The 11596-nt window shown below is 42.7% G+C and overlaps 1 protein-coding gene across 2 annotated transcripts in view; it reads left to right on the top strand.

Annotated features, from left to right (window-relative positions):
- The first annotated feature begins 2090 nt into the window (after positions 1–2090).
- Positions 2091–11596, top strand: part of gdpd1 (glycerophosphodiester phosphodiesterase domain containing 1) — a 75589-nt gene continuing 66083 nt past the window's right edge. The window contains exon 1 of one of the 2 annotated variants that reach the window (XM_072242827.1): positions 2091–2170. Coding sequence is in view for 1 of the 2 variants with exons in the window: in XM_072242826.1 (XP_072098927.1) it covers positions 9590–9725 (136 nt within the window). In the remaining variant the exon portion in view is untranslated. Of the gene's footprint in view, positions 2171–9398; positions 9726–11596 lie in introns of those variants that run through there. The other variant, XM_072242826.1, reaches the window with a different exon arrangement.

Below are 11596 nucleotides of genomic sequence, written 5' to 3'. Positions count from 1 at the left end.
TGACTACACAATGTTTGTCTTTTCTTAAACAACTTCCTCGATAGGGGGAGACGAGAGGTTGAACGGTGGACTGCTCCAAGCAATTAAAGTTGAATGAAGCGCTCTCGTGGGCATGAATTACTTTCTCGCACTACCTAGGTGTCAGCAAAATCTGAGCATGCATTTTCTGACCAAAAGGATTAAGGACTCTATTCAAGTCAGACCCCAAAAATATAGGCACTTCCCACTACTGTACACCTGACAGTCTCTGACTATGCTTTTCCAGGTAAACTGTGATTAAATTTACTGCAGTTCCTCTGATTTTATTTTTTCTCCTTATGAGGGAAACCCTACTTTCATTTTTCTGGTGAAATGCTCTTTCCCATTCATGTGTAGTGAAGAAAGATGACAACTCATGAGGACATTGTGACACCAGTCATGTGATTGTGACAGTGATATCCATAATATCAGTATAAACAGCAAAAGGGACTTTTTAAAATTTAAATAAGGCCTGTGACTTTAATTAAGGGTTCTAATGGTCTTCACGATTCATAACCTCATCCAAATCCTGAACTGCACTTGAGTCTTAAGTGACAAACTCTCATCACCCTTGGGTTGTTTTGGTACCATTTATCCACTGCACAAAAATAGCTTTTGGTAGCAGTGAGTATTTAATTTGTCTCTGTCTTTAACTCTGCCATGGTGCTCTGAACTGTGGGAAGTAGTTTTCAGATGCTAGTTCTGCCATTCATCTCCATTTTTAATATTCCCTATAATGATTCAATAATCGAGAACGAAATCTTAGGTTAATGAGATGCTCATGTTGACTGTCCCAATATCCAAGAACATGATAAAAGTGCCCCGGACAGGGGCTTAACACCAATGCAAGTCTTTCACGAAATGAGCCTTTAAAACGCTTGAAATGGGGTTTTAATTTATGAAGTTAATTGGAACCTTGGTCAGATGAGTAAACTTTGGAATTTATATTTATCCCTCAGTGGTTGAACTGACTTGATTTTACTAATGATAATCAGGAGTTGCAAAGACAGAGTTTTCCAGGTCAGTTGTAGAGAAAGTGTCCCTAACTTAACAAGCCCTGTCCCAAGAAATCAACACCAGACAACACAAAGCATAGCTAATCTGGTGTTTAGAAATTCTGATGCTCCAATCAAGGAGTGTGGTAGCTGTCCAATCTTTGAGACTGCTAGCTATATTTTGAGAAGGATTTTTCTTTTGTTGAAGGAACCTTTTCATGTCCTGGAATGACTTTTACTCATGCGATTGTTTAGAGGGTTTGGCATGCTAAATGGTATTCGTGTGCTAAATGATATTCATGTGCTAATGGGAAGATCTGAATTGGATGGAATCAGCATTGGTGAGATAACAAGCATTGAATGCAGCCTCTGAAGTTTACATTAACATGTGCAGTGTTCTTTCTGAGGAAGATCTGATGTTAGTGTACTCTTGATAGCTAAAATTTTGTGTTATAAGTCCAACATTAAAATGCAAATCCACAGGGATAGGTCCTTGGATTACCCATGCATTATCTATCAGAAACTAACATGGTATCTGGTCTCCTTCCAAAGAGGTTAGCAGTGGTAATGGTTGCTAGCTCTGTAGCGTGACTCAAGGTGGTGGAACAGAAGTTTACATTCAAATTGGTATTGGTTAATGTTACAATTTTATCAAAGAGTCAACTAACCTTATGTAAGCTGCTCGACCAAACTGATGAATTTACAGATACCAGTCAAAATACTATTTTGAAGGACAGTTGTAAGTGCAGTTTGTGGTCTGTTGACTAATTTATTATTTATGATAGAAGGTTATCTCAGTGATATCACATTAAACCTGTTTTACATAATGCATGTAGCTCAGGAGCTCAGTGACTTCTGTAGAGCTCCTGATCAACCATTTGATCACCATAGCTACACTGACCAAATGCTACCTGGATCTGATTTAAGAGCCTTTCATATCTTCAATTGCAAGTCCAAACCAGGTAGTTTCAGTGAGTTAGAAATTAGGTGTTGACTTTTGGCTGTGGTTTAATCCAGAAAATTTGTTCAGCCCACTGCAAACTTGTATTTGTAAAACTGTGTTTCTTGTAGGTGGAAGGATGGGAGGTCTGAGTTGTATTCAATGCAAAGAAATTCTGTAGCCGCATTAAGGTGAATGTAACAAGTAACCATTTAATGTAAGTTTCAAAGTTTTGATATTAAATTATACAACCAAGTATGAAATGAGTCCAAGTACAGGTTTTTACAATCAATATATTTTACTTCCTATGTGGAGGAATTGCTTACTTCCTTGTAATATTGCTTGAACTTGTTACTTGTCAGTCTCCCTCCAACTGCATTATGGTTGAAACTGCACCCTTATTAATCTTTTGCTGTTTTCAACTCCAATTATTCTAATTGCTGATTTGTCAGTATCCCTTTTCCCAGCGTCAATAAGATTTAACTCCTCCAAAACTATGCTGCCTGCTTCCTAACTTGCATCTTCTATTCAGCAGCTTACCATTTAAAACATTTTCATCCTTGCTTTTAAATATTCACCATTGTCTCTCCTGCCCCTAATGATGTTAGTCCAGCTCCACAACTCTCCAAGATAAAAATGCCCCTCAAATTGTGCACTCAGTGCCCGCTCTTGTCTCCCTATACTCCTTCCCTGTTTGGGAAAACCCTCTTAAATCTTTCTGCCTATTCACTGTTCTGTTAGCTTATTTAACATGCTGCTTAAAAGCTACCTTTGACCCAGCTGCTGATCATCTGTTCTCTTTTCTTTATTGTATTCCTGTGAAACACCTTGGGTGTATCATAAATGCACGTCATTGTAAAGAATGACAAACAAAATACTGGAAACGCAGCTTATGAAGCAGTGCCTATGGAAAGGGAAACGAGTTAATGTTTCAGGATAAAGACGCTTTGTGCTTTCTTTTGTTTTTCATGTTGAGAGGTGGCTCCATTAATCTTTTTGTTCTGAAAAGGACTGATAATACTGTTTATACTGTTCAGCAAATGCATTTCTCTTTAATTCCCCTTGAGAAGGAAACATTCAGCACTTGTTTCTGAGATTTTTAAGTAGCTTACCTTCACTATATCTGGGCATTGGCTGGAAACAACAAAGGTTTTCTGGACCAGATTGGCTCCCAGTCCCACCATGGCATTTTAAGCTTAACATGAACAAGTTATCATTTGGCTTGCTCTGTGGCGTGGGGGGAGAAAAAACACTTTTGATACAGAGGCTGTATCCTGAAAAAAAATAAGGACAGTATCTGTCAGCATCTGAATATAGCTTAATGGTTGAAAATAGTGTCATCAATACTAAAAGGGCTGCATTACAATAGCATGTACAATGGAGGTGGTCACTGTGTCTGCAAAGAGTTGCTGAGAAGGGAAATTGCTTATTTTGGATTCATGGAAGGAAAAACTGCCTAGTTTGTCTAAAAATAAGGTTATCATCAATATAAATCAAAAGGATGTTGGGATGGAGGGGGGAGGGGAGGAGAGGTTCCATTTTGTAATAAGAGTGTTATACTTCGATAGTTAAACAGCGTGGAATGAGGCTTTTTGGCCCCTCTTATCCATGTCAACCAAGCTGCCTATTTGAACTGGTCCTATTTGCCTGAGTTTGGCCCACATCCCTCTAAACCTTTCCTATCCATGTACCGTTCTAAATGTTTTAAATATTTGGGTATTCATTGAACTTGTCCAAGGTAGCCTTAACTTTTAAAGGTAGGTGGATTAATATTTCTAGGTAGAAATTAAGTGACAATTTAAATTTGTGTCTCAAACTCAGAAAACCCAAGCCTAAAATTTGAACCTTTAGGTTATTTGCATTTGTAATGCCACAAGTGGGAAGAGGGTATGGCTTTCAGATAGAGTTTTGCATTTTCCACTCAAAAAATGTTGTCTAGTTCCATCCATTGTAAGCAATGCATTTAGTTTGGCATGGAATTGTCATTATACTGGAGCATAAATTGAGAATACAGCATTTTAAAAGGAGTATGTCAAAACTGAACAAGAAAAAAAAACAAAAATTCAAGAAATACTGTAGATAGTGGAAACACAACATGCTGGAGGAACTCAACAGGTCAGGCAGCATCCATGGAAATGAATATTTTGGGCTGAGACTTCTCTTCAGGCCTGGAAAGGAAGGGAGCAGGCTCCTGAATAAAAAAAGGCGGGGTGGGGGTGCGAAAGGAGGATAGCTAGAAGGTGGATAGGTGAAGCCAGGTGGCTGGGAAAGGTAAAGGACTTGAGAGGAAGGAATCTGATAAGAGGGGAGTGGACTTTAGAAGTAGGGAAAGAAGGAGGGATAGGTGAGAAGAGGTAAGAGGCCAGAATGAGGAATAGCAGAAGAGAAGGGGTGTGATTTGTTTTTTACCATGGCGGAATTGGAATTAAAAAGTTTGGCGACCGGGAAGTTCTGTTTTTCGCAGATGGAGCGGAGGTGCTTAACGAAGCAGTCCCCCAATTTACGATGCATCTCACCAATGCAGAGGAGGCCGCAACGGGGGCACCGGATACAATAGGGACCACAGCAGGTCGTAGGTGGTGTTGCCTCACCTGGAATGACTGTTTGGGGCCCTGAATGGAGCTGAGGGGAGGAGGTGAATGGGCAGGTGTAGCACTTGGCCTCTTGCCAGGGGTAGGTGCAGGAAAGGAGATTAGTGGGGAGAAAAAGATTTATTTTGGCTGAAGTTATATACTAAGCAGCCTAATGAATGTTTTTTTAAAAATATTGATTCTGTATAGATGTTTGTTTCTCAAGTCTCAGCGACACTTAAAGGCTTTTCAAGAACTATACTTTTCCACTTTTGTGGAAAATTTAACAGGTAGTTTGAATGAAGCGCAATTTATGCAAAGATATTTCTGGGCAACATATCATAGATTATTGGTTGTACATGATCTTATTTTAAAGCTCATATCATAAACTTACACAGTTCAGGGTGGATATCATGTCTTTCACTTTAGAACTACTTTGCATAGATTGTACTATATTTGAATACATTCTGCTGCCCCCGCTTCTGCACTTTAGACTAATCAACATGGCAGACAATACCTTCAGGTAAAATGAACATGAAGATTAAACAATTACTTTGCTAATACTGGAAATGTCTTGCTAATGCCTAACTGGTGCTGAGGTGTTGACTGTGATTATCTGGTTATCTATCATCAATCTCTCCTGTTCTGCATTTACTCAGTGCTATTGATAAAATATTTGGAGATGTGCAATGTTTTCTCAACAATACAAAATAGCCAACAAGCTGTTTCATAGAACATCACAGTGCAGTACAGGCCCTTTTGCCCATGATGTTGTACTGGCCTTTTTAACTATACTAAGATCAACCTGACCCTTCCCTCCTACATAGCCCTCCATTTCACTCTCATCCATGCACCTCTCTCAGAGTCTCCTAAATGTCCCTAATATATCTGCCTCTACCATCCCAGGAGGTGTGTTCCACAGACTTCTGTGTATTAAAAAAAGACCTGTGATATCCCCCCTGTGGGCACATGGCCAAGTGGTTAAGGCATTGGACTAGCTACCCGAAGGTCGCGAGTTCGAACCCCAGCTGAGGGAACGTGTTGTGTCCTTGAGCAAGGCACTTAATCACACAGTGCTCTGCGACGACACTGGTGCCAAGCTGCATGGGTCCTAATGCCCTTCCCTTGGACAACATTGGTGTCATGGAGAGGGGAGACTTGCAGTCATGGGCAACTGCTGGTCTTCCATACAACCTTGCCCAGGCCTGCGCCCTGGAGAGTGAAGACTTTCCAGGCGCAGAACCACAGTCTCACAAGACTAACGGATGCCTTTTACTGTCCTCCAATCACTTTAAAATTATGCCCTCTAGTATTAGCCATTTCTTCCATGAAGAAAAGGTTGTCCATTCTTTCAGTGCCTCTTCATCTTCTATCAAGTCTCCTCTCATCCTCTTTTGCTCCAAGGAGAAAAGCCCTAGCTCACTCGGCCACCCCTCGTTTCATTAAGCTCATGGTTGGTCTCGCTCAGTGTCATTTCTCAGCACTGTCCCCCACATCCCATTATTTTCTTAATATCAGTCCGTGTATTGAATGACTGAGTTTCCAGAGTAGCCGTGGAAGCTCACCATCTGCTGAGTGACATTATTTTTCCTCATCTCCATCATAGTTCCCTCCCACTTCTTCCCAAAAGTGTGCCCCCTCATCCTAAATCCCCTGTCAGTGGAAGCAACCCCCCTGGATCGAGCTTGTGAATTACTTAAAAGAATTTAGCATGTTTTGATGAGATCTCATTCTTCAGTTCCTAAAGAATACAGTTCCAGTCTATTCTGCCTCTCCACATTTTCCTAACCTGCCATTTTTTTCTGAACCAGCCCAGTGAATTTTCACTGCACTCTCATTCGAGCGAGTATATAATACATCCTTGCTTGGGTATGGAAACTCCTTCAGATGTGGTTTCCCCAGGGCCCTCTGTTATGGCAATAGGATATTTTTTAATACTGAAATCATACTCTCATAATAAAGGCTAACATACTATTTGTCTTTCTAATCCCTCACCTTCTGACCTTCAGTTACTTGTTTACAAGAACATTCAGGTCAATTTGTCCACTACCACTCCCCAGTCTCTCGCTGTTTGACAAATATTCCACTTTTGTGTGCATCAAAGTGAATAACCTTGCATCTTTAAACATTAAGTTCCATCTGCTACATTCACACCCACTCTCTCAGCTTGTTAATATCCCCTTGGAGCTTTTTGATATCCTCTTCTGTACTTTCAACTCTATTTAGTTTAGTGTAGTAATAAATTACAACAAATACATATTCCCTAAAGGTAAAAAGAATCAAATGAGTAATAGATTTGTGTGGCTCTTGTGAAAAAAGATCCAGGGAAAAGGTTGCCAGGACAGGATAAACTGCAATAGCCATTCCTCTTTCATCTCCTTCATGTCTGACATACATGTTACAGTAGGTATAAAATCATAACTTTTCCAAAATGTTTTATCCAAACATAGTAAATGGATATCTGAGTTACTCTTTCTCTCTGCAGCTTAAAGGTACCTCGCCTTCTCCCTTTCTCAGTTGTGACCAAAGGTCTTCACCTGAAAAATCACCTCATTTCCATCAGCCCTGCCTCACCCTGTCTCTTTATATTGGCTATCTTCCCTCTACACCAATACCATTAAGCAAAGGGTCTGTAGATCCCAGGTTGTGAACCCCTGCTCTACACTCCCAATTCTGATAGTGTCAATCCCAAATACTGATTTTATTCTTTGCCTCCACAGAGGCTGCTTGACCCACTGATTTCTTCCAGTAGTTTGCATTTTGCTCTAACTACCATCATCTACAGTATTCCCTATTTCTGGGGGGAGATAAACTTTCTCTTTTCAGAGATGCTGCCTGACTTGCTGAATGTTTCCAGCCTTTACTGAAGGAGTACATTGTCACACAGCACAGAAAAGGCCCTTCGACTCATCTCAACCAAGATGTTCAACTTAAAACAGTCCCACTTACCTACATTTCAGAATCAGGTTCATTATCACTGGCATGTGACATGAAATGTGTTAAGTTAGCAGTGTCAGTTCAATGCAAAACATAATCTAGTAGAGAAAAAAAATAAACAAAAATAAATAAACAAGTAAATCAATTGTGTATATTGAATAGATTTTAAAAAGTGCAAAAACAAATACTGTACGTTTTTTAAAAAGTGAGGTAGTGTCCAAAGCTTCAAGGTCCATTTAGGAATCGGATGGCAGAGGGGAAGAAGCTGTTCCTGAATCGCTGAGTGTGTACCTCCTACCCGATGGTAACAGTGAGAAAAGGGCATGCCCTGGGTGCTGGAGGTACTTAATAATGGATGCCGCCTTTCTGAGTCACCACTCCTTAAAGATGTTCTGGATATTTTGTAGGCTAGTACCCAAGATGGAGCTGATTAGATTTACAACTTTCTGCAGCTTCTTTTGGTCCCGTGTAGTACCCCTCCATACCAGACAGCGATGTAGCCTGTCAGAATGCTCTCCACAGTACAACTATAGAAGTTTTTGAGTGTATTTGTTGACATGCTAAGTCTCTTCAAACTCCTAATAAAGTATAGCCACTGTCTTGCCTTCTTTATGACTACATCGATATATTGGGACCAGGTTAGTACTCGGAGATCTTGACACCCAGGATCTTGAAGCTGTGCACTCTCTTGACTTCTGATCCCTGTATGAAGATTGGTATGTGTTCCTTCGTCTTACTCTTCCGGAAGTCCACAATCAGCTATTTCGTCTTACTGACATTGAGTGCCAGGTTGTTACTGCGGCACCATTCCACTAGTTGGCATATCTCACTCCTGTACGCTCTCTCGTCACCACCTGAGATTCTACCAACAGTGGTTGTATTGTCAGCAAATTTATAGATACCTATAAATTGACAATCTCCTTCTTGGTCAGGGGTTACCAACCTTTTATTGTGCCATGGACCAATACCATTAAGCAAGGAGTCTGTGGGCCCCAGGTTGGGAACCCCTGTTTTATTCATGTACCTGTAAAAAATGCCTTGTAAACATTGTAACTACTGTGCAGAGTTAAAGATTATCATATTGGTTCCTGCCGAGTTGGTGGATTTGTTAAAGAAGAGGGATTAGGCAGACTTGTCCTAACTGGTTTGAATTTGGAAGAGTGAGAAGTGGATGTTAGGATAATTCTTCTGGCTGGAAGATGTAGGGAAATCTCAATATAATGGATCAAGCGTTCAGGACAGATGAAATGAAATTTCTTCAGCCAAGCCATATGAATCATGATCCCTGTACCCAGATAGCAGAGCCACTACTCCCGGCTCCAATGGTCGAAGTTTAATCCTAATCTCCAGTACTATCAGTGTGAACTCCCTGGATTTCCAACAAATCCTTCTGTTTTCTCCCACCTCCCGATGATGTGTCGATTGATGGGTTAAGCGGCCCCAGTGAGAGTCTGTCTTGGGGTGCAGTGGAGCAGTTGATGGGATTGTGGAAGGAACAGACTAGGTTTTGTATAAACAACCGTTTAATGATTGGCATTAACTCAAGGTTTGTGTCTCCAGACGAGTACAGTGAATCTTTGCCATTCTCTAGAGCAGTCCTGTGGAGGTTCATTCAGGGTATTCGATGTAAGAATGGATAGCATTTTGGAAACTGAGGAATTTTTGCCATGAAGGATCTACCATGACTAGTGGAGCAGGTTCGAAGTCTTCTTTCCCTCTGTTATTTCCTCGGTGCTGATTGCGGATACAACGGTGCTAGATGGGCAGCCCGAGTGAGGCAAGTGGCCGCGCATGCGCGAGGGGCGGCTGTTGTTTTGGGTGGGCGGGGCTAGGGCCGGCGAGCACGTGCTTGCGTGGGTGGCTGCGCAATCGGCGGCGAATGGCCAATGGCAGCGCGAGCCGGCAGTTTCCGTGCGCGCAGGCGCGGGAGGTGGGGCGGGTGGTGGTGAGCGCCGGTCGCCTGCTGTTTGTGAGCGCGGCGGTTTCCTCGTCGTGTTGACACCCCCTCACCTTTCCCCTCCCAACCCATCCCATCCCTTTCCCTCCTCTCTCTCTCTCTCTCTCTCTCTCTCTCACTCTCTCTCTGTCCTCCTCCCGTGTGAAGCGACGGCGCCGAGCCGACTGAAGCAATGTCAGCCACGCTCTACCTCCTCTCCACTCTCGGCGGTTACATCCTCTCGTCGGCTCTGTTCTTCAAGTGCCCGACGCTGCTGCACAGCAAGAAGCGCCAGAGCTTCAGGTGCCGGCACATCTCTCATCGCGGGGGTAAGTGACCCGGGCAGAGATCCCACCCCCCACCCCCCACCCCCCACCCCCCACCCCCCAAGTCCCCTCTCTGAGCGAAGAGGAGACGGGGGTGGATCTCTTTTGTTGTTGGTCCTCAATCCAGCCACTCTCAATCTACCGCTTTTTCTGTGCTTCAATGACGAACCCTGCGTTTTAACGCAGAGCGGGGCTGCAATCTGGGTAATTGCTGCAATTCAGCACCCCCCCCACCACGTTTTTAAAAAACACAACGCCTGCACTCAGTCGGATGCAGACTGCGGCTCAGTCTCTCCCACTCTCTCAGTAAGCAAAAAAAAAAGGTAACGAGTCCCCTGTATACCTCGCCGGGGCTGCCTTACTGCGGAGCGTTTCAATGATCCTCTCTCTTTGTGGCACAAGAACACTGACTGTTTTTATCTTTCCTAGTTCTGTTTCCTCCAGTCCTCGTCCCCACGGCATGTTTGGTTACCACCGCAATTGTCCCTGCTTGTATTCAGTTCACCGGGGTTGGTGCAAGCTGAACAGTAGCTTAAACCCCTCATGGATCGTGTTCGTCATGTCTGCACTCACGCGTTACACGGACGATATGTTTTATCGGTAGTACTTTCCGACGTTTAAAACTTTAAAAATGGTTATGAGCATTGTTTTATTTGCTTCAGATGATGCGACGATTCCCAGTGTGCAGCCGGGTTGACTTGGGTCATGTCTGGTTAGATGAGGAGGCGAGGGATTTTGCGGAAAGCATTTTAGAAGATTCCTGTTCTCCCAATTGCATGGATGCGATTTAACTGAGGTGCCCTGGGATTTAACGTTCTGGCTGTTCCTATCGACAACCTCACTGGTACCAAGAGCCTAGAATCGGAGTAGAAATACAGCTGCGGAGAGTCGGCCGTTGTCAGTTGCAGAGACGTCACTAGGATAGAGGCAATGAATAAGATACTGAAAAGATGCGCTGCTTCAGAAGTCAAATTTGAAGAGGGATCTGGACATGAAGTCTTAGCAGTTAGGAGTGATCGCCAAAAGGATGGGGTTGGTGGGGTGTTTGGAAGAATAAAGGGTTCCTGACTGACTTGGGGTGACGCCAGAAAGGCGTTGAACGTTAAATTCACCGGTTTACAACAGCCCAACATGGTAGATGGAATATCTTTCGGCAAGATCTAGTGATTACCAGCTGCATATGTTAGCTGAGGTGTGGGTTTATGTTTGTCTTGTAGTTGACAGTTGGTTGTTGAAGTGTCAGGGTCTTTGGGCCCGCTACCCATTGTTTCAGAAACGTAGAACAGTGCAGCACAGGAACAGACCCTTCTGTCCTCGACGGCTTTGCCGAACACAGTGCTTAATTAAACTCAATCTCTTCTGCTTGCTCATGATCATAGATCTCCATCTCTACATATTTGTGTATATCTAAAAGCCTCATCAAATATTTTCAAATGTTATAATGTTCAAATATTATCAAATGTTTTCAACACTACAAAAAACGCCCTGCACATCTCTGAAATTCCCTGTCCCGCCTTAAATGTATGCCCTCTTCTATTTGACGCGTCTATCTAGATTCCAACCGTCATGCTTATACCTGTCACGTTAAAAACTTCTATCCTGTGTCCTTTCAGCCTCCAACACTCAAGAGAAAATAACACAGTTGTTCCCATATTTTCCAATAGTTCGTACCCTCTAATCCAAACAGCATCCTGGTAAAACTCTGTACCTTTTCCAAAGCCGCCTGCAATGGGAGTGGCACAACTTTGATCAGCTAACAAAGAATTTTCCTGGACTTTCTAGGAGATCACATCATGGTGGAAGCTCATTTATCTTGGTTCTAATGCTTATTCAAAGTAGTGTGATGGCACAGATCATTGTAGAGCCTGAACTGG

The sequence above is a fragment of the Mobula birostris genome, chromosome 25 (assembly GCF_030028105.1).
Source record: "Mobula birostris isolate sMobBir1 chromosome 25, sMobBir1.hap1, whole genome shotgun sequence".
Lineage (NCBI taxonomy): Eukaryota > Metazoa > Chordata > Chondrichthyes > Myliobatiformes > Myliobatidae > Mobula > Mobula birostris.
The sequence above is the reverse complement of the archived record's forward strand: the minus strand, read 5'-3'. Positions and strand labels throughout refer to the sequence as shown.